Source organism: Aureobasidium subglaciale, assembly GCF_000721755.1.
Source record: "Aureobasidium subglaciale EXF-2481 unplaced genomic scaffold scaffold_10, whole genome shotgun sequence".
Lineage (NCBI taxonomy): Eukaryota > Fungi > Ascomycota > Dothideomycetes > Dothideales > Saccotheciaceae > Aureobasidium > Aureobasidium subglaciale.
Genome location: NW_013566985.1, coordinates 452,437 through 475,577, shown reverse-complemented (window position 1 = coordinate 475,577; position 23,141 = coordinate 452,437). Strand labels below are relative to the sequence as shown.

Sequence of the window (23,141 nt, the reverse complement as noted above, 5' to 3'; positions counted from 1 at the left end):
AACAGCACTACAAAGCAATACCTCTGGGACTACCCAAGACGCGCTCAGCTTTGCTTGTGCTCATTGTACGAGGCCTCTCCGGGACGTCTTCGTACATTCTGGAGGTTTGCTTGGAAGTGCTAGCCGCACGAGCTCTGGTAGTGAGAGTGGGCGAAACCGTCCTGCCTTCTTTTGGAACAGCACCGATAGGGGTGACACCGCCAGATTGTCGCACACGAGATGTAGGAGTACGCTTGAGTCGGCTGGTTCGCCAGTTCTCGTACCACTTCTCACGAGATGCAACACGCACATCAGAACGCCAGTCTCCAAACACGCATTCGCGCAGACGAACATAGTCGCAATGAGCTGGATTGCAAGGATCTGCTTCTCCCCAGGGAAAGATGCGTGTCAAGGCACCAGGTGAGGCGTGTGAGTCTGGGCTCAGGATCGAGAAGGGAAGGAACAGCTCCTCCGGTGCAGGAGTGCACGAGTCCGCACGTTTGGATGAGACCGGGCCCAACATGGATCTCGACGTCTTTCTAATTGGCGAGAAGGTGCTGCCCATTGTGTCGCTTTCCTCAGCATTGGTGTCTTCGGTCACCTTGAGTGGCGGCGAGCTGTTCATAGGAAGAAGCTCGGAGTCGGAACTTGAAAGCTCACTGTCGAGAGCCTCAGATTCAGGAGAGTCATCTTCGTCGTCCACGTTCAATGCTGCCAGTGGATCGAGTTTGGCGTGCTTAATGTTAGACCAGACCAGGCGCTTGAGGTGGGCCATGTGGGCAGCAGTGAGAGTGTCGGCCTTGGCGATGATGGGGATGACGGTTGTCTTGTTTTCGAGTGTTCTGATGATATCGAGATCGAGTGATTCGTCAAGAAGATCCAAAGCGGCGCCTGACAAGTTCCTTGAGGAAGATGGATCGGTAGAGTGCATGGTAGCATCGAGGCGAGCAGGGTCCAGAAGCAAAAAGACACAGTGAATGTGAGTGTCCTTGACTCCAGGTGTACGCACGACTCTCGACTCTTGTGTGAAGGTGTCCTCGAATTTGGATTCGACAAAGGCAGCCAGATGGCGAAGTTGAAGATCGATGATGCTCTTCTCCAGACCTTGTGAGTCCCAAAGGGTGACGCCGATACGCTCCCCCTCGATCTCGGTCTCGATGTAGGATGGCTTAAAGGGAGACTCGGTGTGAGAGTGTGGTGGAGGTGTGTGGCCACGGGTCTGCTTGTGTGCCGGTAGCGCCAGTGCTGTCTTGAGGAAGTCGACAAACGAGGTCTTTCCTGATCCTTTGGCTCCGGTGATGAGGATGCTAAGCGATGTGTCAGTCTTGATGGACGGAAAGTGACCTGAGGATGATTGGAGACATACTTGAAAGCCTCTGGCTCCTTTCGGCGACGCATCCTGCGAGGAGATTGCATACAGGCCGAGATGCTGGGGGCGTAGCTTTCCCTGCCGCGGCTGACAATACTCTCGGTACGAGGCAGAGAGGTGGGCATTGGAGGCATCGCAACACCGTAAGTGTTGGCGGTAGTGAGGCTGCCGGTCGATGACATGGATGGCATAGATGAGTTTGACATGCTTGTCTGCTTGGCTCCGGGGCGAGAGAAGTTTGCTGGGAGAGGATATTCGTGCCCTTTTCCGGATATAATTGCAATCGAGTCAGGGCGAGTGATTTCCATTGGCTCAATATTAGACAGGGTGGGCAGAGTAGGTGGGGATGTAGATATCATGGGCATCTGCTGCTCTTGGAGACGGCGTTCCTCCTGGTCGCGGAGTTTCTTGCTGCGTAGCATTCTGCGTCCTGATGGGCTGCGGATAACTGGAAGATCGTGTGATTTTGAGCGCGTAAGGAATGAGAAGCTACCACGGCGTCGGGGTCGCGACTGCTCTGAGTTGACTTGTTCGTCACTTTCCGAACTACTCAGGGAAGCTGCTTCCTGCACTGTGTCAAATGGTGAGACTGCCATGCTGACTGCAATTTGTGTAGTGGTCGACAATCGTTTCGGCGGCTTTTGGGGAACTGGTCTTGATGGTACAAATTCTAGAGATTCGTCCATGGACATGGAAGACATCGAAGCCACCGACATGATTATGGTGCGAGAATGAACGAAGAGAGGTCAGACTTACCGTCACACAATAGGCCGAGGCGGCTCTTTCTATAATCCAGCCCTCCTTCAGGTTGATGCGCAGTCTAGTGGGGAAGACCGGCGCAATCTGACGTACAAGACGCTAACCGTCGCGATAAAACACTCCAGGATCTCTGAGGAAGAAGAGCTGAGATGCAGGGTCGAGGCCGAATCGGTACGGAGGTGGGGTTAAACAAGTTTTGTGCACCTGCACTCCTGAGTGCTGCAGATAAGGTCAAGTTGGCGACCATCATAGCATGCGCCGCCTTCACTTTATGACCGTCGCTACCTGTGTGAGACTTCCCAAACATGCTCATCAAACATGACAACAAGGATGCAACATGCTCATTCAATTTATTCGTGGTATAGGGCTGGGAGCTAGTGAAACGCGGGAAAGCGTTCTCTTTCCGCTCCCGCTACTCGACCCGGGACCCTGGTGGCTGTCTGCACCTCGGAGCTCACCACTTCAATCTCCTTGGTTGTTACAGATGTTATCCTGCAGTATGCCAACGATAAAAGGTCCTTGCTGATCGCGATGATTTCCTCCTTGCCTCTCGTCACTGTCGCAACAATGTCGCTCTCACGCTACGAGACACGACTCTCTATGACCGGATCAGAGGCCACTTCTCCGAAGGGTTGCAAGAAGCTTTATTGTTTGCGGCTCTCATCGTTGGGACGATTGTGCCACACCTTGTTTGCCCCGCTTGCGTCTCCGGGCCAAATTATATGAGAGGGATTTGGACAGTCGCTTACTAAAAGTAGGGATTTCATACATGCATGCTATGGAACGCGTGACTCGTCCGCCAGAATCAAGTGAGCTGTCTGGTGTCATGGCTTGTAGACGAGGACCAAACGACTTCTCGAGTTTTGTCACCAACCCAGGACATCATGTCTGGCTTCAAACAATCCTTAGACGTTCGGTCTCCTACTCTGGTCGTGGTCTCTTGGCACCATGGGGGTTACCATTGGGCGACATGCCGCCACCCGTTGCGTTACCATTCGCTGCAGCTCCAAAGAAGCCTGGGTTGAAGTGGCCTCCTTGCGTGTTGTTGCTGAAGTTACCTGCTGCATGTAAGTATAAGCTGATATTGCTAGTAGCTTCAATGAAAGACTTACCCATACCCATGTTGCCCATGTTGCCCATATTCATAGCACCCATAGCTCCCATATTGTTCATGTTATTCATGCCCATGTTACCCATGCCCATGCCCATGCCCATACCCATGTTAGGCATCATCATTCCGCCTCGGCCGCGGTTGTTCTGGAAACCTCCACGCATGTTGCCGCCCATCATACCACCACGGTTGTTGAAGCCTCCCATGGCATTATTGTTGAAGCCGCCCATCATGTTGTTGTTGTTAAAGTTTCCTGCCATTGCTCCTCCATTGAAACCACCCATCATGTTCATCTGAGGGTTGTTGAAGCCACCGCGGCCCATACCACCCATGTTCATGCCGGTATTCATGTTGTTCATACCGCCACGGGTGTATCCTCCGCGTCCGCCGCGGAAACCACTGGACTGCTGAAAAGCAGGTCCATTGTTATATGCACCGGGCGTAGCGACTTTGCCGCGCTGAGGAGCATCTTTGGGTGAGGTCTTGAAGGGATTGTAGTCTGGACGGACGTAGATGCATGTGTGCTTCTTCACATATTGCTGGTCTGCGCCGAAAGAGTCGATGCGATGTTTGAGTGCCGTCGCCGCCTGCGGCGATGCGAGCTCAACAAACGCTTCACTAAATGGTTCTCTTAGCCTCATGAACTCAAGTTGGACGAGCAGCATTACTCACCCCTTGCTTTTTCCATTGACTTTGTGCTCATTAAAGGTCACTTCCTTCAGCTCATCTTCACAACCACATTGGTTGGCCCAGCCTCGGATGTCATCTTCACTGATCCACCACTGGAGCTCGCCTAGCCTCAATGCTGATGTGGCTCCAGGGTCAACCTCACGGCTGTCTTCTCCTTCTTTGCGCTTGGTGCCCTGTTCGGTGGGTGCCTGCTTCGGTACGTTGTACTGGTCTGCTGATGAGCCAGTAGTGCTATGGATCTGCTGCTGCTCCTGCAGACCGCTTGAGTCGGCGGCTCCATGACTCTGCTCATACTGAACCTTCATCTCGTCGGGGTCACCTTCCAACTTGACATCGCTGTCTATTGGAGGCTCAGTCTCTGGTTCGTTGACTTGTTGAGCATAGTCGGTTCCGTCAAGTTCTGGACTGGTTTCGGTATCATGCTGTTTCTGCTCTTCTTTAGGCTGCGGTTCCGGCTTGAGATCTTGCTCATCATCGCCATAGATGTCAATGTCGAAGTTATCGTCGTCAGCCATGATGAATGATGCGCTTGTTGAAGTCGATGTGTAGGGGTCGAGGTCCGCACGGGTGGTATCAGATCAGAACAAGTTCACTGTTGTGCGTCTTAGTCTGCAGAGAAGCAATCAATCAGCAAGTGAATAAGAGAGAAATAACGATCTCTGAGTGTTGCGGTACTCGACTACCCACGACCAGCCACGTTGTCTCGAGTCCCCAAGCACAGTCACTTTGACCACACAGATCTGCGCGTTCCACCTGGCTGCTCCCTAGGCGAACGGCCGAATGGAACAGTGGCCAGTCGTCGGAGTAGCCATGCAATTGAAAGACGAGGCGAAACATGGTAACCATACAAAGGTGGTGACTGCTACACGTTGATACGTACATGTTAACGAGCTTCAGCAGATAGCTTGACAGGATGTATGTGAGACAGAGCTCGATCCTTGTTTCAAGGGTACAGGAATAGAAAGAGAAGAAGCGTCAAAGAGATATGTTGTCCCCTCCTTAGGTCGGCAGGGTGATACAAGAAGTCCTGTGTAGAAGAGCACGCTTTGCGACGATGCCTTGTCCGTGTGTACAAGATGCTTTTCAAAGCAATCAGTGTCCTCGACTCTGTTCAAAACTCTGGTGTCCCCCTCTCTTGCCCAGCGATCAGCAACACAATGTCTGGACGCCGGTCAGCTGTTTGACTGCCGCCCTTCGACTGTCAGGCTTCGAAGTATGTCGAGCTCTCGAATGGTGTGTCGATGACTGCGCAACCAAGCGACGGCGAGTCAAGTAATATGCGAGCGATACGAGTGTATTAAAGTTGCAACAGTCGTCGAAGAAGAGTTCTGGTGAGCGTGTAGTGTGTGGCAGAAGCAGTCTGTACCTCGACTCCAGCCTCGTCGTGCCTTTCGCTGTTTGCTCTGTTTGTTTCCCATGTGACGCAGCCTCGGCATTGGCTCGAGTATCAACCAACTTGCTTATTAAAAAATCGGCACCGAAGAGCGAAACATAAGACTGACAAGTTTGTTGAATTCGTCTGTTCTGTATATTCATATCACAATGTCGCAATCAACTGCAGAAACGACGCAGGCCACCAAGCCCACCGAGCTCACCGAAGATGGCATCTTTGTGGCTCTCACTCACGACACATTGGACGCGATTACTATCATGAACAAAGTACGGAGTCCGAAAGCTGGTGCCATTGTACTGTTCGCTGGTACGCCATGAACTACACTCCAACTTACGAACTCAAGTCTGACATTCTATGAGGAACGACTCGCGACAACTTCGGAGATAAGCCTGTAGTACATCTGGCTTACGAAGCATACGCTCCTCTAGCCATCAGGACAATGGCCAAGATTGCACATGAAATCAAGACCAAGCACGGATTGAATAGTGTTGCAATGATCCATCGTCTGGGTGTTGTGCCCATTGCTGAGGAGAGCATCCTGATTGCGGTATCGTCACCACACAGACAAGCAGCATGGCGAGCAGGGGAAGAAGCCCTCGAATTGACCAAGGAAAAGGTCGAGGTGTGGAAGCTTGAGGAGTTCGGTGGTGAGGAGGGAGGTGTATGGAGAGCTAACAGGGATGGGCAGGCAGGCGCGAAGATCAGCCAATGAGTCGAGGGGGTCTCTAATTTACATATTATAATACAGGTCATAACGCATGAGATGGTGGCGGCGGAGGCCAGTATGACTCCGGCTGTCGAAGGACGTTAGGGTCGGTGGAGGATGGTCGGACATGTGGGAAACGACATGTTCTTCGGAGTCTGAAGACACGAGGAGTGTCGACCATCAGTTGTCTTTGGTGGAGACATGCAGACCGTCTTGGGCCTTCTGGAGCTTGGTGAGCCTCTCTTCCTCCTTCGCAGCCATGGCAGCAACAAGGCCGGCAAGACCCTCGGCCATGCCCTTGTTATCGCCGCCTTCCTTCTTGTCCATGAACTCTTTGACCATCTTCTCCATCTCTTCGTCTTGTTCGGCCTCTTCGAGAGCGGTACGTTCAAAGCCCCAGCTCTTTCTGAACTTGGATCGCATGTCTTCTGTGTCGGTGACGTCCAAGGCGTACATCATACCGCCGGTAGCCATCATGGCTGCACTGGTGACATTCAACGTAGCTAGAGCAAAGGCCTGGGCAGCTTCGACACCGCCGTTGACGTCCTTGGGCTGGAAGTTGGAGGGCGTGAATTGCCTCGGAGCAGAGGCAGCAAGTTTCCGGGCGACAGCTCTGCGCGTGACAACGAGACTCAGGCCGAAGAAGGTGGCGCCAGCGAAAAAAAGCGATAGTTGTCTGACAGTGCGTGCCCGCGGGTTTGTGCGCATCTTCTCCCGCAGTTCATCGTCGACTGAGAGGAGGCCATTTGGTTTCGGACTTTGGCTCGGGCTTTGGCTGACGGCTTGCGTGGGACTTTGTTGCTGCGTTGTTTGCACCGGCGGAAGAACAGCCTGTTCTGCTTTGGCTTTCTCGTCTCCGCCTGAGTACTGCGTGAGTAGGTTCGAGAGGATGCCCATTTTCTGTTCTGGTGTTTAGGAAGGAAAAGGGCGAATCACCTTGATCGCTTTGGGCTGTTGCTTCTCCGCAGAGCTTGTCGCGGCACGCCTGGCCCATGCGCAATCCCGACCACTTCCACGCTCTTCCATCTTCCCTCTTCCCTCTTCCCTCTTCCGTGTCCGCAACCTCTTGCGTCCTCGCTACAGTCTCGATGGCCCGAAGTAGCTGACCCTGTGCCAGTCTGTAATTTCGCTGTTGCACTGCCTGCTTCATCTTGCGTTGTGACCTTGGTGCCTTAAAATATGCATACAGAACATAAGCATGCCACAGCCCATTGATGCCCTCCCATGTGTCTGGCCCTGGCGGTGTAACCGGCGTCAGGCAACGTTGTACACAGTTTGTATTCTTCTTTCTCAATCTCGTCTTCAATCAAGACTTGGCGTGGCTTAAGAGTTCAATAGTGCACTGACATCAGCGCATGTAGCTTGCAGTGACAGCAAAGTCCAGTCCCCAGGTCTTTCGGATCCCGTGGCCGAGTACCATACCTGGCACTTTCCCGTCTGCTACACACTGATCTCATCATCCTGGCTAGGTCTTACATAGCATGCACCCCACACGGCGTATCGGGCTTCCTCAGGTACCTCTACCTCTACCAGAACCTCACCTCCCGCCCCGAAAACTGTGTCAGCAATAGCCTTGCTCTGTTGCACTGTTCCTGTATCTGGCCCATTCGCCGAATGATGATTCGTTTGAACAATTCTCCCGACCCTCGCACACATCGAAGCGTCATGAGCAGCGCACAGCGTACTGTATTATACACAACATCCACCGGCGAGTAGTCCGGTGGTGGAACAGCACGGCACAACTTGCAGGAACGCTGACTTCGTCTGCTGCAAACATTGAAGCTTCATGTTTAAGCTCTGGACCAAGACTTTGTACAGAAGCACATCATTCTATTTCCAGAGGTCAATGCTACCTGCGCTGTGTTAGCTGTCAGTACTCATGCCAGAGCAGTCACGAGTCGTCGACGATGGCATGATATCGCATCGCTTGAGCCTTGGTCCGAAGCCTAATGCCTCATCCTGCGACTGCTTTCTAAAAATGCTCCGGTACACTGCATATCCAGCCAATCGATACCATACCACGCCCATGTGCCTCCGCCATGCATCGTTTCCTCGTCTGCAGCTGTGTCCGTCAGCTCGATCACGCATCCTCCCCTCACGAGCGGTCTGTCTGGACGCGGGAAGTGAATTACTCAAGGCATCCGATCGAGGAAACTTCCCCCTGCTCCGTCATCATCCATCCGACTCAAGGTATGCAGCTCGCATACATACATACAGTTGGCCTGGTAGCGTGACTCTTTTTCGAGATCATCCGTCGAAATCATCCCCGATGTGCTATTGAGACCGGCACGCCTCGGAGAAGTGGGGAGGCTTCTCGCTCCATGAAGATATAAAAGTCGTCTGGCATCCATTCATCATCTTCTCATCCAAGCGCAAGCAATTGGACAGCATACCAAATCACCAATACTCCATTCTCTCGCTTCGACCTTCACGCCTTCGTTTCCGCAGAAACATACTCGCCAAACCAAGATGCAATTCACTACTCTTGTCGCTCTTCTCGCCTCGGGGTTCGTCAACCCTCCAATGCTTACGACATGAATATCTGCTCACGATCATGCAGCGTTGCCGTGAATGCTATGCCCGGCGGTGGTGGTGATGGCCATGGCTGGTCTAAGACCACCTCAAGTTGCATCACCAAATCAACTTGTTCTAACACCGTATACCCATGGACCTCTGTTTACTCCAAGCCCGAGACTTATGTCTCGACTTACGTGACCAGCTACCCAGCTACTACAACTGCTACTGTGCCAAGCACATACACCACAACTGAGATATCTTCGCAGACCGGCAAATCTACTACCACTGGCTACTCCACTTACACGGAGTCCAATGTCTACAGTACCTACACCACGGTGAGTGTTCTCCACATCTGATCCGCAGCTTCTTCTCAACACGATCAATATTCATATTCTTCAAAATGCCCGCTCACATCTCCACCAGATCTGCACCACAAAGCCAATTATCGTGACCAACTACTACACCAAGAGCAAGCCCGTCACCAATGAGGTTCCTTACACCAAGACCATTACTATCACCGAGACGAAGACTACTCAGGTCCCCAAGACCTACACTACCTACGTTCCAACCACCAAGTACTCGACCATCACCACCCAGAAGCCTTACACCAATACTGGCTACAAGACCGAGAGCAAGTGCAGCAGCACAACCTCTTGGTCCACCTGGGGCTGGTAAGCGGCTGATTTGTCGCCGCAAAGCGTTGATTATGTGCGTGATCCGATCTATGATGATATTTACGATGAAGAGAAAGTGACGCGAGGAGGACAGTTGTTCTGATTTTATTCTTCTTGATGCTTTTATTGCGATGTCGCTCCTTCCGGTTCTTCAAGCTTCATAGCAAATCTGAAATATTTATGTTTTCTCACTGCTAGGTACCTTTCACATTGTGTTATGTTCTGAGACGATAGAATCCGGGCATTTTTCTTCGTAAGACCCAATACTCTGGTGTTGAGGTCCCTATCGAGATGGAGCGTTTTTTGGTATGCCGCATTGGGTGGAGAGAAATCTTGGGTGCTGGCTTCGTAGAGTGGAAATCTTTCATCAATTCCCTCCAAGGCTATGTGATAAAGTAAAGCCGTCTATGAGATTTAGAAGGCGAGTTCCTTGACAGATCGCAACAGACTTTCCGGGATTGTGGGAAGCTGCAAGCGCAGCCATGACAGCAAGATATTGTTCCAGATCATGGATTGCTCCTCATCAAGGAGAACGAGCTTCGTCAATCCTCTCTCAGAGCAAAGCAGGAATCTTGCATAAGTTCGTGCGCGTTGACGGACGAATATGCCAAAGCATTGACAGATGGGCTTGCAATGGCCTGTGTTTGCAGGGGACTCCGGCTCTGCAGATATACAGAAGTCTCTCTACAGAGCTGAGGAAAGCGGTATGGTTTCGCGACGCCGGTCGAGGCCTAAGCAGGGAGAGGCTGCCTGCTATAACTCGATGTCAAGTCACCTAGCATGACTTCTCCATGACCTTCCCCCGACCTCGTCGAAAGCTCCCTTCGATCGCGAGTGTCGACAGTGAATTCCGGCGTCTCGGTCCGGCGTCGTATCGATAGGGTGTATCGCGGTAGGGACGTAACGCCGTGATGCTATCTCCGATTGACAACACGTCCTGTCTAACTTTTGTGGTCTTGTCCAAGGTGTTGTTATTCTATGGCTCTCATGCCGCATAGTGTTGTGTCTGACTTGTGCTATTCATAGTACCAGAGAGATGTCCTAGATGGGACAGGAATTGTCATGGCCGAGTGTATGAATATGCTGTGGTATAGCATTCCTCTTCCGTGATACAGAAAGTTGATCTAGACGACAGCACCTTGCCATTGCAGAGTCGTTGTAGCTGGACAGTAGCTTCTCTTCGGGCAGCAACTGTCTGTATCCATGATGGCCAGCAATAATACTGTATAGGGGTCCAGTCTCGCACCAAGAGAAAGTTTGCGAGCTGGGCAAACATATGTCTTTCAAGACACGATAACCACAAAGAGCATACATTTACCACTGTAGAATAGATAAGAAGCCATCCTTGAAAGTACTACAAAAGTCCTTATCCCAATAGCCATGGTGGTGCGGAAGTCCTGGATTTTGAAGGCCAAAATTCATCTAGTCAGAAAATAATTCACCAATCAACCAATCTTCCTCTTATACATTGCGCATTGTTGGGGCAGCATTCTAAAGTGTCTACCGCGATGATCCAGCTTTTCAGAGCATATCCTCGTGTCGGGATGTTGTTGTGGTGCAGTTTTCCAGATTTGACCATCTTGAAGCCTTCAAGACCGTCAATACCTACCACAACTTCAGAAAAGCCTTTACACTTATCAAGGATATCGCTCTAGTGACTCTGTAGATCGTACTAGTACTGTGTTGATCGAAAGTATACATGTCTATGTTCAATTGAGTGAAGCCCTGGAATTTCCCCAGCCTAGGCCACACTCTATGTAGTCCATATGGGGCTATCTCGCGTTCATATAACCGGCGTTAACGCCGACGCCATCCCGAGAGAGCACCTGCCATCGTTGGGAGTCTCAAGGGAGAGCTCTGGGAGGTAGGGACATCTCTGACCAGGTCTCGAAAGACTTTTCCAACCTGATTTCGCCGAGAGGTCATTTCGGCAGCACACTCTCTGCTCTCCTGCCCAATCGACGCGACCACTCCTTCCTTCGCTCGTACTTGCTGCCTGCAATCAGTCGGATTGACCCGCGGGAGTAGTGCCTTCCTTGATCTCTCCTCAGCACCAATCTTTCTCGGATTCCCTCCTCCCTCCTCCCTCATCCCTCCTCCCAACCTTCCATCCTTCCATCCTTCATCTCTTTCCTACTCATCCATCGCTGCCGTTCCAACGGCTCATTGTTTGTTCGGGTGGCTCATCCTCATCGCGCTTTGTTTGCTCCATCTTGTCCTTTTCCAGCATCTTCTCGTTCACCATCGGCAAACTTCGCATCAATGGATCCATCATCATCTCCTACCTTGGACGAGGTGCTCCCTCATCGCGGTAGAGCCTCTTCTGATGGTGCCATCACCTATGCATCTCCCGGTAAGTTTTCCATACTCTACTCTTATCGTTCCCACTCTTGTCATGTTCAAAGTCGTGATACGCCGATTTGAGACTTGTCGAGTCAGTCTACCAATCCCTTACCCTTAACCAATTGGCTCCCTCCCTTCGGGTTTCCATGCTCTTGTTGATTGTCGACGCGTCTCTACCATAGAGACGCGCGCACTTCGATTGACAAAAAGAAAGACTTGCCTTGGTTTCTCTATTTTCCATCACACATCTCCTCCTCCCTCTACACACTTCTTCTTTGCTCCACCACTATCACAACAATAATTTTATCCATCGTGCTGACTTTAATAAGTCTTGACCGTCCCCGACTCTCCCGGAAGCGACTCTTCGGGTCAGCAAACTGCTTTCGCTCCAGATCACCCTCTTCCAATCGAGCTGCCTGCCACTGCCCATGATGGCACGCAAGAACCCACTTCTGACGACGAAGAAAGCTCTGACTCCGGCTCTGGCTCGGGTTCTGGTTCGGGCTCTGGGTCGGGGTCTGATACGCCTAGCCAAACTGCCTACAACATCCGCTACGATGAATTCTTTGACTATGATGATGATGACGAGTGGGACGCAAGGAGACGTCGCCGATCGTGGAGAGACTACGAGATGTGGAAGGCTTGGGAAGAAGGAAGATTCCACGTCGAGTACGAGGAGGAGGATGCGGAAGCATCAAGACTTCGCACCTCGGTCAACGGTGTCTTGATCACGGCCGACAACGCGCAGGCCGCCTACTCTCCTGCGGCGTGCATCTTTGTGGCCAAGTAAGTCAACGCAACGCTCCGGGTTCATGGTCGTTCCAACTAATCCTCGACCAGTCTGAATCGCACCTGCACCAGAGCCGAACTACTGCACGACCTTAGAGAAACTTTTCAGAGTATCGGCGAATGTTGGATCAAAGTCCGTTTCGATAGCAAGAACATTCCCGTCGCCTTTGTGCAATACAAGGTAAGAGCTCAGTCGAGCATCCGGTCGGTGACGAGACATTGACTGACATTGATCCCCAGACCGAAGCAGAAGCCGCGACGGCTGATGAACGTTTCCACGGAGTTAACATCTGCGGACGCCCCTGCCGCATCGAACACGCCAGAGCCCATCGTAAGTTTGTGTGCCGCCTGCTCGACGCTCGACTGACCCGACTTAGGCACCGTGTATGCTTCCCGCCGCGACCAGCAGGAACCCACTCTCGCTGAAATCATGCACAATCTTCGTCTCTTCGGCGACATCGAAGAGTGGTGGACGCCTTCCTTCACCGAAAGAGCCATGTATAACCTGCCGCTCGGCGCTTTCTACCGTTTCCGTCTCTTCCAGCCCTGCCAGGAAGCTCTGAGGGTATCCCGCCTTGTGCCTCATCGTTTTCCACACCACTTTTGCTGACCATCAACGACAGGCTCTTCGTAACGACGAGACGTACTTGTACAGACTCGCTCAAGTCGACATGCGCGAACCCGCTCCCACCGCCTATCCTACCATCTACCCTGAAGTCGTCCCCAATGCCATCTACGTCGGCGACTTGCCGTTCCAGGTCAATCAAGAGCATCTTCGCATGATCTTTGCTTGTTATGGACACATCAACAGCGTGGACGTCCGCAAGATTCACAGAAGTAAGTCCCAGCCTGCCTCCGCATTCACATTGCTGACCAAGTTCCAGAGGGCATTGCATTTGCGTTCGTGTACTTCGCTGAAGTCTACTCCGCCATTTCCGCTTGCCAGTTTCCCGTAAGATCATTAACATTAGCCGAATCATGAGATACTTGCTTACCTCTTTGCACCGCAGTATGTCTACGTCTACGGCAACCATGTGGCACGAGTGGAACCCAAGCGCATCAAACACGGCCGCCGTTTCCAAGAGGCTCAGGTCTACAATTACTACGACCACATGCCAGGTCCCTTCTTCCGTGGTGGACCTGACTACACCTTCAACCCTGGATCTTACGGCACTCCACGTTACATGCCTCCTGGCAACTGGGGTCCACGCCAGTAGGGTGTTGCCATGACCAACATCACACCTCCGGCGCCCGAAGTTGCCGGAGAAAAGCATACAACATCATTATGCCGATACGAAATCAGTATGAGCGCCCCATGACAGCGATACCCGCAGCGTGCTATCTTGCTTTTCTGCGATATGTTCTGCAGATGTCTTCTTTGCTTTGCCGTTTCTTTCTCAAGATGTCTTCCTTGCTTTGCTATTTCTTTCTCAAGCTGTTTCCAAGATGATTCCGGAATTTCGCTGGTGGCCACACATACAGGCGAGAATGGTGGAGTCTGGCTGTTGATATTTTTAGTTGCTCTTTGCTGTCTCCTTTGTCTGACGGCGACATGCCAAATACTGTAACACTGCACATATTGCTAGAGATCTTAGCTATACAGACGACACGTATGAAGCTCACACTCGCCTTCCTATTTCAAACGTCTTTGCCTGTTTGCCTCTCAGTGCTGTGAGTCGTTCGCGAGATCATCTTTCCGTCTTGGAAGCTTCAGGCCAGAATAGCATTGTGATGCAGAGCAGTGTCAAAACAGATGGTTCATGGTGGCTCGCCAAGTCCCAAATCCAGGTTTGTTCACCGACGACGGCCGGGCATAATGACCTTAGTCGCTAAGCGTGGTTCTGCGTATGATGAGATAGGAGAAGATTGTTTGCGGAGCCTCAAGAGGGCGCATCGATGCACCATTCAAACACCCAACGTCGAAATCGCGACACCAGTCTTCGGATATTCTTCGGATAACTCCCACATGATCATTTCATTTCTGTTTGTATCTTCTGCATCATCATTATCATCTATCAATCCATCACCTCTGTAACCTTCAACTCCGCCTTTGCAGCTTTCGCACCACCTTGCCATATCTCATCTTTCTTCTCCCATTCAATCGTTGGCATGACACTTGAGCGAAGGATATCTGCTTTGAAACTTGTGAGGCGGGTACACTTTTCCGCCAAAGCCGAGATGTCGGAAGATGAAGGGAAGGTGTTTTCGAAGGCTTTGTGTTTCGGGTTCTGGAGCTGTGAGGTTCGTGTCAGCGCAGGACAGGTGAGTCAAAGGGTGGGGGATACGTACAGCAAGGAAGTATTGGAGGCTAGGGTTTGCGACTATCTCGACTTGTTCGAGGTATTCAAGCGAGGGAAGAGTCGAGAGGAGATCTTCTTTGAAGGTCTCATGGCCGTCGACTTCGAGGGTTGCGTTGAGCACCATCAGGGTCTTCTGTTGCTCAAGAATGGTGCGGAGTTGTGTCGTTGTAAGTGTGAAGAGGGTGGAGTTCAACACTCTCAGACCCCGTGGTCTTGTGGCTTCATTTGTCAAGGCTTTCACGAGTGTAGAGCCTAGTGTTTTGTTCAAAGCGACAACACCATCTTTCGCAGCTTCTTCTGCAGTCTTTTCGCCATTGTTCGTTGGATCTTCGGGGTCGTCGGTGACGTCTGCATCGCTGACATTGAAGGCCAAGGTCACTAATCCAGGTCCTACTAAGCTGGCCAATTCAGTCGCTTGGATCTTTCCCAGAAACTCTGGATCGGAATGTTGAACGGTATAGTTGATCTCCAGGAACATCAAGCCTCGTCTTGCGGTCTCTTCATCGGTGGAATGGGTCACGTATGGCCCGATGCTGTCGAAAAACTTGGGCTGGGCAAACACATCAAGAAGATGTAGTGCTCGCAGCCCAGGTAGTCTCTTGAAGAACTCAACGCTGTCTGCTTGTGACTCTTCGCTCACTCCGCCAAAGAGCTGGCTGTAAATGACCAAGCTCTTGAGATTTGGCAAGCGGTCGGCCAATTGACTTAGCCAGCCAACTGGATAACCCAGAGTAAAAAGCTCAAGTGTCAAAGACTCGATTCCAGGAGGCAGTTGTGGGATTGTGAAGTCTTCCGAGAGGAGATTCTGGTAGTCGTCGAGTTTGATGTCGGACGTCAAGGTGAGAGCTCTGAGGCCGCCGGCTTCGGGAGGAAATTGTGGAAGTGAGAAGCTCTGGAGTGGGATCTGGGCTCCTTGGGCTTGTGCAGGATCCACCTGATTACCTTGCGGTATGTTGTTGTTATTATGTCTCAGAGTTGCCATTGTGTCTGTTATTAATCTTCCAGCTCGTTGGTGGCAAGGGAGGTCGAGAAGAAGAAAAATCCACGGATACCAAAGAGCTTTATTTTGTTCCACGGACAAAATTCCAATGCTTTCGGAGGATTGTTCAATTGGGTTTCAATCGGATGGGCATTTCTGTGTATATAAACAAATATGAGCTACGGAGCTGCGGACAATGAGGGACAAATTGTGGGTATGCGGGGGTGAGATGCGGGGGTCTTTTCATGATTGACAAGGATGTTCGAGCTAGTTTGTGGAATATTACATACAATAGGTAGGTATCCCAAGACTCTTGCCTGGAAGCTTCCTGTCTGCTGGAAGAGGGGCTGGTGAGGGGTCTTTGATCCTTCGCTTAGCTTTGCTTGCGTGTAGCTAGGGCTCGGGTGAGGAGCTGCCGCCGCAACGCCTGATTTTGGACTCTCTCGTTTCCCATGCTGTCCAGGCTGAACAAGAACGACTTTGTAATTTCACGGCGATGAAAAGATACGTTCTGTGCTAGGAGTAGCTGTGTTGTGTCAGGACAATCATCGCAGACGATTTTGGCCAAAAATTTCTCGGGAGTGGTATGACCCTGTTCATGACCTAGCTTTACCTTCACAGCACGCAGTATCGGCCTATAAGCTGATCAGATATACGGAGAATTGATGCTAGCTACATTAAACCATCTTTTAGTCAATATGAAAGCTCCCACTCGACTTGCGGAGTGTGAAAAACGATGGCACATCAAACCGTAAAGTGGAGCACAACGAACATCTTTGACGACAAGACATCCACGATATGTATTGAGTCTTCGGTACTACATCCAGGGGGCGAGGTACCACAGGCCCGCTTCCGTCATACTATTCACAATAAAGAGAGTCTCCTGCAAGTAATTAAGGTGGCCAGGCATGCAGGCACAGTCAAGAAGAACCGAACATCGACATTTCCGACATCGACCGGATTCGCGTCTTCGATCTGCCGTACTCGCCCAAGGTGTATCGCAAACGACCTCAGTGTCCTTCTCAGTGTCCTTCTCAATGAACTCAAGACAATGACTCGCTCAGGGAGAGGTGCCATGAGGGAGAGGAGCGTTGGCGTGCATTTCAGAAGTCGACTGGACTGGGGTAAGAAAGGCATTCGAGACATTCGTCCGCACTATGAGCATTACTTTTCTGACCACACGCGACATCCGAGGGATATAACTGCTTTTTTTTGCTGTGGTTCGAGGTGAGCATGAGAGCAGGAGTGCAAGTTTGTAGTGGGACGTGGTGGAGCTTATGCAACTTGAATTTGTGGAGCTTCACATCCGGTTGCCATCCGGTCATCGCTGGGTATGTGTACAAGTACATGGATCTCTTTCGCGATTTTGTTCCCCTGCCCAAAGAACACGCCGGCCCTGGCAAGAATAGAGGGCGTTCAGAGGTGCCCTGTTGCGTATACACACCCGTCAAGAAGTAAACGAGCCAGACGGACGCAGACAACATTGAGGATTCGGTACACTTTCTCGATTCATGAGGAGACTCCTTCCACGGAGGCGGCCACATCAGCAGATTCAACTCTGCAAACTCGGGACGTCTTTTTCTCTAGGCGACGGTGATGGATGCGAGCGTTTCTACGTAAATCTCTGTATCAGTAGTATGACTGTCCTCTGCCCTGTCTACCTTTTGACGAGGATGCATACATTCCAGACTTTGCAGTGCGACCGCCCATGCGAACAAGTCCTGAGAGATGCTGTACACCCGCAAGGACACCGTCAATGACCTGAACATCTTCACCGACAGCATCTTCAACAGCCTTCTTGAGTTTGGTCATACCAGCACAACCAAGCGTTAGACACTCAGCACCCCGAGCCACAAGGTCTTTGGCGACTCCACACATGATGGCAAGCACTTCATCTTCACTCTTGGTGTCGAAGTCAAGAACTCCTAGATCGCAGCTACCGACGCCAGAGCAGAAGCCGTCAAAGCCATAGTGTCGAATGCTATCTTCATGCATAGCTTTCGATCTCTTGCTGGTAGCAATCAGTCCGAAGCGATTGCCCAACGTCCGAGCAGCAAATAGTGAAGCCTCCATGATGCCAATAGAGGGCTGAATGAATTCTTCCCGTAGCATACGAATCAGAGCATGATCACTGTAACATGCCACGAGGAAGGCGTCGTATTGATGTGCAATAGGAATAAGTGCACGCATGGCTGCGGCGGCGGACATCACACCATCAAAGTTACCCTCGACGGCAGTAGGTGCCGGCTCTGGACTTGTGAAGCCAATCACCTCGACATCTGGTGCCAGCGTCGGTTTGACCATGCCAATGCACTTGTCGGTCATGAATTTGCTGGCATTTGGATTGACGAGGAGGATTCGGATCTTTCCAGATCCCATGGTAATATCGGAGGCAGTCGTCATAGTAGGTGAGATATCGGAAGTGGGCTCCAAATAAAGGGTCTCCGGAACGAATTGGGGTAGAAGGTGCGACGGTTGGGGTAGCAGCTGTCAAGGGTCCTGATAAGAGTATAAGATCGGGCTATACCAGCGATCAAGGAAAAAGCAGTTGAGGAATAGGGCGTACGCAGTAAGGCGTGGTGGCAGACAAAGTTAGCAGTGAGGAGTCGGCTATCAGAGGCATTTTCAACCCTCTTCAATACCAGTGTACATGCGTCGGACGAGCCTATCTCGGCTTCGGCCAATGACGGCCAGCTGTGCTGTATATCTGTGTCAAGACAGTCGCATTTCTTGCCATCTTCTTTATCGAGACATCGATAGGGACAGCAAGTGCAGGCGCAGCTGCGTGCGAGATTGATGGAAGATAAGAAAGCGGCAGTCTTGTCGCATACCTTGACTCAAGATGGAGCTTGCCCGAGTTTGCCGAAGTTTACCGATGCAGCTTCTCCGCCGGGTAAAACCTCAGGGTTCAGATTGCGCACGCGGCCCCATCCGAGGCAACAGGTTAGCCCCACGTTACAGCAATTGCAGCGTGCATGCTACGCAACGACGTGACGATCCTACCGAAAATCGGCATTCGAAGGAGCATGTACAAGCGATACCGCTTGGACATATGAACGGGTGGGATGTAGCGGAGCCAATTGAATTGGGGTTGATAGCGACAATTTCCCATGAGTAATGCGGAGTCCAAACCATTCGGAGTAAACAAATCCAAAAGGATCGCCTACTTCTCGTCTCTTGAGTCGCTCCTTCTTGCCCGCTCTTTTGCTTTCCAAAGTCTTCAATCCCGCGCACCTGGACTACACCGATAGGACGGTCAGCAACTTCGCCTATCGCGCCTAAACGAGGAAGGCCAGCATATTCCACATGGAGGTTCTAAGTGCACCCCACGAACAGCAGCTCGGGCACAGTGATGCGCAAGACAGAGCTCGAGCCTACAAGAGCCGTAACAAACGACCCTGTGACTTTTGCCGTTACAAGAAGGCAGCATGTCATCTCGAATCTAAACCACCTTGTGAACTCTGTGTCCGTTATGGCAAAGACTGTACTTTTGTAGAGTCTCCAGCAAAGAGACGTCGTCCCAACGAAGATCGTCCTCGAGAACCGTTACTGCCTCCTGGCAGCACTTTGGACCTTGGGAGTGACTTGTTGAGCTGGGAGCCTCCACCATCTTTCATGGAAGCGAGTTTGCCCGGTGGCTTATATGGCGAATACAAATTCGACACGCCCATGTTTGAACCTCTCATGTTTGAACAATTCGACCCGGTACAAGCAGGCCTAGCACCGGCTTCCAACCACACCCCTGAGTCCATCCCAATGGATTACTTTGACAATGCACAGGAGCCCTCGCTGGACGCGCAAGGATCTAGCAATGCACAGGTCGTTGGATTGAGTGGCGAGTCGGACCCTTATCTACTTCGTCAATATCATTATGATGGCAACAATGAATGTATCTTCCAGCAGCTCCGTCTGAGAAGAGTTGGAGAAAATGACAAGATTCCTGTACACTTCCTCATCCAGCAAAACAAGTTGGCTGCCAAAGCTCAACCCGCCGAGGACCCAAGCACGTTAGACACATTCAGGAGGGAAATCAAGGAAATGATCAGTGACGATGTTGGAAAGAGACTCATCAGACTGTATGTTTCCAGTCTCTATGTTATAACAGCTCTTACTGACCATGTAGATTCTTCCGCTTTGTCCAGCCATACTTTCCGATACTCTCTAGAGAGCGCAGCATGAGTGGCGGAATTTACGACCCTGAAGCCTTCCCGACTTCGCTGCTTGCTGCAGTCTATGGCCATGCACTGCCCTTCTGTATATTCGACGATCAGTTATGCGTTGAAGTCTACACTCCGCCATCCACCGATTCGCTATTTCGCATCGCCTGGTCTGCCACTCATCCAAACTATCACACACCATCACTGTCGGTTGTCCAAACACTACTACTGCTGGTGCAGAGGAGACCGACCAACAAGCATGTTGCTGACACGCCAGTGAAATGGACAATGGTAACGGATGCTGTTTCTATCGCACAATCTCTAGGCCTGAATCTTGATCCGACCGACTGGCCTCTACCTCTCTGGGAGCAGAGACTGAGAAGACGGCTGGCTTGGGCCGTGTTCACGCAGGAAAAGTGGATTGCGTTGAACACTGGTCGCAGCTCTCACATTATATCGGACGACTGGGATGTAAGCCCTTTAACACAGGACGACTTCGAATTGGCCGAAGGAAGTGACGATAGGGGATACTCGGAGCATTTTATACAGCTTTCTATGCTGACAGAAACTGTTGACGCTATTCTGCGCAATCTTTTTTCGATAAAGGCGACAAGGAAACTGTGCAGCTCGCTTGACACTACCCTGGAAGTCGCCAAGCCACTACGTGTAAGACTCAGCCAGTGGTACCAAGATCTTCCTCCAGACCTTTTGCCGACTGCTAGAGTCGGTAAAGGTCATGACCTCAATGGACAGGGAGGACTGCATCTTGCCTATATCACAGCAAAGATCCAGCTCTTCCGAGCTATGTTCCGCCCAATGAGCGAACCGGGCACACAAGCAACAAACGCCTTACGCACGGGTGCGATAGCAGTAGGCAGAGAGTTGTTCGAGTTCCTGGAGAGTTTAGACGCCAACCACATGGAAGCATTTTGGCCGTCCTGTAAGTGCAACACTATACACATTATATGAAGTATGATTCACTAACAATGTACAGACTCCCGAACGAACTTCGTAATCGCAAGTAACTTCATGATTCTGCTGTTTGTCACTTCGCCAAGCGCGGCCGACGCCAAAGAGTGCTTGAGTCTATTGAACTCATGGCGAAGTCTGCTCCGAATCAAGTCTCGCAGCTGTGATCTGCTTAATCTGGCTCTACTACGTCTGGATGCTCTTTACGTGGCAGGACTCGACAAGCTGATCAACCTCACGCAATTCGCTCTACAAGTCTTCCAGGAACAGGCAAACTAGATTTTATGATGGACATGATTTATGATGTGGGAAAGTGTCAAGGTGATCTTTGTTAATGTTTGGTACTCTCTAATTATACTTGTAGATAAGTTGAATCTCCATGCATTATAAATTCGTAAATCATAATTGGACGCCCTGATATATATTTTTGTCATGCTCATTCTTCCATATCCTTCTTCGTGTGCTGAGGAACTTCAGTGACACTGGGCTCGTAACCTTCCACACCGTCCATGTACATCTCTTGACTTGGCGAGATCTCAAAGGGCTTGATCTTGAACGAGATCCAGTACACCATGCCAGCAACAAGAGTACTGATCAGCCAGCTCAAACTGTACAGATATCTTGCACCTGCCGGCACGCCACTAGCTCCACAGGCTGCAGCCAATCCAGGCATGTTAGGGGCAATGCCACAGAAAAAGGCGATGAAAGCGCGGATGTTGAACCCAGCGGTGAAGTGATGCACATCATGCTTCTTATAGAGCGCTCGTACGTCCAGAGAGCGGCGGCGACAGATCCAGAAGTCAGTGATTATGATGCCGACCAATGCACCGAGGAAAAGAGCATAGCCACCAAGGAAGGAAGAGAATGACTTGGCACTGTACTGGATGTTCCAGGGCGTAGTGGCAATAGACAGGATGCAGCACAAGTATGCTCCCCGTCGTACATTGATGTACTTCGGAAACCAGAGAGCAATGTCGTTGGAGAAGGAGACGCTATTGGCACTGATGTTGGTTCCGATGACAGCGAAGCACCAGCAGAGACCTGCAAAGAACTGAGCTGCGCGGTTGTCCCAGAGCTTCGCTACCTCAAGCGGATTCCACGTGCTAACACCGTACACAACTTGCGCAGCACTGGTGACTGTGGCTCCAAGCACACCGCACATGGTGACAAGAACCATCAAACCTACAGCTTGAGTCCAAAAGACTTCTTTTGGATGTTTGGCATACCGGGTGAAGTCAGGCATGTTGAGCGCGAGAGTAGCTTTGGGTCCGATGGCGGTGGTGACGCACTGGAGGAAGACAACAGCAGCAGGTGTGCCATCCTTGATACGAGTGGGTTGAGAGAAGGTTGGTCCGAAGCCCTTGGCTGCGACCAATGCCCAAACGAACAAGACAAGACCGAAGATAGGCATGATGACTGTTTTGGCCATAAACATATATCTCAAGCTAGAGATCTTTAGCCATAGCAGTGGTGCTTGGATAATGATGAAGAGGAAGAAGCACAGCAATTGGGCAGACGTGACATGTGCGCTTTCCGGAAGACGATTGGGGAAGTTTTCAAAGCTAGGCCAGATAGCTTCAATCATGATCTGAAGGCATTGTCCTCCTTGAAAACTCTGCGTTCCGAACCAGATGCAAGCAACCACGCCACGGATGAAGACCGCGAAGTAGGAACCTCGCATACCAAAGCTAGCTCTTGTGAAGACCGGAAAGTTGATGCCGAACATGGCACCAATGTAGCCGTCCAGCATAGCGGGAATGCATACGAGAAAATGTCCAATGAGTACGGCTAGAATCGAAAGACCTGGATTCAGACCTTTACTGACAGAGGTTGAGGATACTGAGGATCATACTCAGTACGTGATCATGAGGATAGCAAACCGAGTTCATGCTGACCTTGATACATCGAGATCGAGAAAGCTTCTGCTACCCAGAAGCCCAACAAGCTCGGCCATGTCCACGTTCGCTCTCGCGAGCCCAACGGCACAGGCTGTTGTTCCTTGTTTGTGGATATCTGGTCATGGTAGTCGTGTTCGGAGGCCGACGGTATAGCAAGACGACTACGAAGACCCATACTGTGTGAAGTTCGAGGAGTGGCAAAGTGGTTACGAGAAAACAATTATGAATTGTGTTGCTTCGAGATCAGCAGCAGATTCATCTGCACTTACATGTTCCCGCGAAGTCAAACTGCAGGAAGAAGCTGCTATCTCCAACTTGTCAGACACCCTTGCCAGTGTGGCAATAGGCCGTGGCATACATAGATAAGATGTAAACGCCACAGTCTTTGCAGGATCGATATACACAAACGACGTTGTATGGCCCACTTCGAAGTGATAGATCGATAGGCTGGCAAGAAGTGCAGAAGCAAAGGCTGATAGCTCTTATCGGCGAACGATAGGCGGACCCT

At 51.1% G+C, this 23,141-nt stretch overlaps 10 protein-coding genes across 10 annotated transcripts; 4 read left to right on the top strand and 6 right to left on the bottom strand.

Moving 5' to 3' along the window:
* Positions 1 to 7: 7 nt before the first annotated feature.
* Positions 8 to 2,064, bottom strand: AUEXF2481DRAFT_5020 (uncharacterized protein; the record flags this gene model as incomplete). The annotated part of the gene is made up of 2 exons (XM_013488285.1): positions 8 to 1,286; positions 1,346 to 2,064. The coding sequence occupies 2 exons, from the start codon at positions 2,062 to 2,064 to the stop codon at positions 8 to 10; spliced, it is 1,998 nt and encodes a 665-aa protein (XP_013343739.1).
* A 964-nt stretch (positions 2,065 to 3,028) lies between these two features.
* On the bottom strand, positions 3,029 to 4,423 carry AUEXF2481DRAFT_5019 (uncharacterized protein; the record flags this gene model as incomplete). The annotated part of the gene is made up of 3 exons (XM_013488284.1): positions 3,029 to 3,165; positions 3,220 to 3,836; positions 3,891 to 4,423. 3 exons carry the CDS (start codon positions 4,421 to 4,423, stop codon positions 3,029 to 3,031), a joined length of 1,287 nt encoding a protein of 428 aa, XP_013343738.1.
* A 1,027-nt stretch (positions 4,424 to 5,450) lies between these two features.
* Positions 5,451 to 6,013, top strand: AUEXF2481DRAFT_5018 (uncharacterized protein; the record flags this gene model as incomplete). The annotated part of the gene is made up of 2 exons (XM_013488283.1): positions 5,451 to 5,607; positions 5,661 to 6,013. The coding sequence occupies 2 exons, from the start codon at positions 5,451 to 5,453 to the stop codon at positions 6,011 to 6,013; spliced, it is 510 nt and encodes a 169-aa protein (XP_013343737.1).
* Positions 6,014 to 6,187: 174 nt separating this feature from the next.
* Positions 6,188 to 6,904, bottom strand: AUEXF2481DRAFT_29490 (uncharacterized protein; the record flags this gene model as incomplete). Its single annotated transcript, XM_013488346.1, has 1 exon — positions 6,188 to 6,904. One exon carries the CDS (start codon positions 6,902 to 6,904, stop codon positions 6,188 to 6,190), a length of 717 nt encoding a protein of 238 aa, XP_013343800.1.
* A 1,478-nt stretch (positions 6,905 to 8,382) lies between these two features.
* Positions 8,383 to 8,943, top strand: AUEXF2481DRAFT_217861 (uncharacterized protein). The gene is made up of 2 exons (XM_013488547.1): positions 8,383 to 8,514; positions 8,568 to 8,943. The coding sequence occupies exons 1-2, from the start codon at positions 8,477 to 8,479 to the stop codon at positions 8,878 to 8,880; spliced, it is 351 nt and encodes a 116-aa protein (XP_013344001.1). The 5' UTR covers positions 8,383 to 8,476; the 3' UTR covers positions 8,881 to 8,943.
* Positions 8,944 to 11,460: 2,517 nt separating this feature from the next.
* On the top strand, positions 11,461 to 13,547 carry AUEXF2481DRAFT_5015 (uncharacterized protein; the record flags this gene model as incomplete). The annotated part of the gene is made up of 8 exons (XM_013488282.1): positions 11,461 to 11,551; positions 11,871 to 12,327; positions 12,382 to 12,511; positions 12,571 to 12,661; positions 12,708 to 12,895; positions 12,954 to 13,167; positions 13,215 to 13,282; positions 13,341 to 13,547. 8 exons carry the CDS (start codon positions 11,461 to 11,463, stop codon positions 13,545 to 13,547), a joined length of 1,446 nt encoding a protein of 481 aa, XP_013343736.1.
* A 732-nt stretch (positions 13,548 to 14,279) lies between these two features.
* AUEXF2481DRAFT_39961 (uncharacterized protein) lies at positions 14,280 to 15,793 on the bottom strand. Its single transcript, XM_013488412.1, has 2 exons — positions 14,620 to 15,793; positions 14,280 to 14,564 (listed from the first exon to the last, which is right to left on the bottom strand). Exons 1-2 carry the CDS (start codon positions 15,610 to 15,612, stop codon positions 14,346 to 14,348), a joined length of 1,212 nt encoding a protein of 403 aa, XP_013343866.1. The 5' UTR covers positions 15,613 to 15,793; the 3' UTR covers positions 14,280 to 14,345.
* Positions 15,794 to 17,238: 1,445 nt separating this feature from the next.
* On the bottom strand, positions 17,239 to 18,012 carry AUEXF2481DRAFT_29486 (uncharacterized protein; the record flags this gene model as incomplete). The annotated part of the gene is made up of 1 exon (XM_013488345.1): positions 17,239 to 18,012. The coding sequence occupies one exon, from the start codon at positions 18,010 to 18,012 to the stop codon at positions 17,239 to 17,241; it is 774 nt and encodes a 257-aa protein (XP_013343799.1).
* A 903-nt stretch (positions 18,013 to 18,915) lies between these two features.
* Positions 18,916 to 21,014, top strand: AUEXF2481DRAFT_5012 (uncharacterized protein; the record flags this gene model as incomplete). Its single annotated transcript, XM_013488281.1, has 3 exons — positions 18,916 to 19,685; positions 19,733 to 20,706; positions 20,761 to 21,014. 3 exons carry the CDS (start codon positions 18,916 to 18,918, stop codon positions 21,012 to 21,014), a joined length of 1,998 nt encoding a protein of 665 aa, XP_013343735.1.
* Positions 20,954 to 23,029, bottom strand: AUEXF2481DRAFT_217704 (uncharacterized protein). Its single transcript, XM_013488546.1, has 3 exons — positions 22,992 to 23,029; positions 22,631 to 22,941; positions 20,954 to 22,574 (listed from the first exon to the last, which is right to left on the bottom strand). The coding sequence occupies exons 2-3, from the start codon at positions 22,806 to 22,808 to the stop codon at positions 21,172 to 21,174; spliced, it is 1,581 nt and encodes a 526-aa protein (XP_013344000.1). The 5' UTR covers positions 22,809 to 22,941; positions 22,992 to 23,029; the 3' UTR covers positions 20,954 to 21,171.
* Positions 23,030 to 23,141: the final 112 nt, after the last annotated feature.

What these genes read in the sequence shown, in the direction of transcription:
- AUEXF2481DRAFT_217704 (XM_013488546.1), bottom strand. Translation starts at nt 22,808, where the DNA reads ATGGGTCTTCGTAGTCGTCTTGCTATACCGTCGGCCTCCGAACACGAC. An exon ending in CTCGATCTCGATGTATCAAG is followed by an intron (nt 22,575 to 22,630) that starts GTCAGCATGAAC and finishes TATGATCCTCAG; the next exon opens with TATCCTCAACCTCTGTCAGT.
- AUEXF2481DRAFT_217861 (XM_013488547.1), top strand. Translation starts at nt 8,477, where the DNA reads ATGCAATTCACTACTCTTGTCGCTCTTCTCGCCTCGGG. An exon ending in GTCGCTCTTCTCGCCTCGGG is followed by an intron (nt 8,515 to 8,567) that starts GTTCGTCAACCC and finishes ACGATCATGCAG; the next exon opens with CGTTGCCGTGAATGCTATGC.
- AUEXF2481DRAFT_39961 (XM_013488412.1), bottom strand. Translation starts at nt 15,612, where the DNA reads ATGGCAACTCTGAGACATAATAACAACAACATACCGCAAGGTAATCAG. An exon ending in GCCTCCAATACTTCCTTGCT is followed by an intron (nt 14,565 to 14,619) that starts GTACGTATCCCC and finishes CGAACCTCACAG; the next exon opens with CTCCAGAACCCGAAACACAA.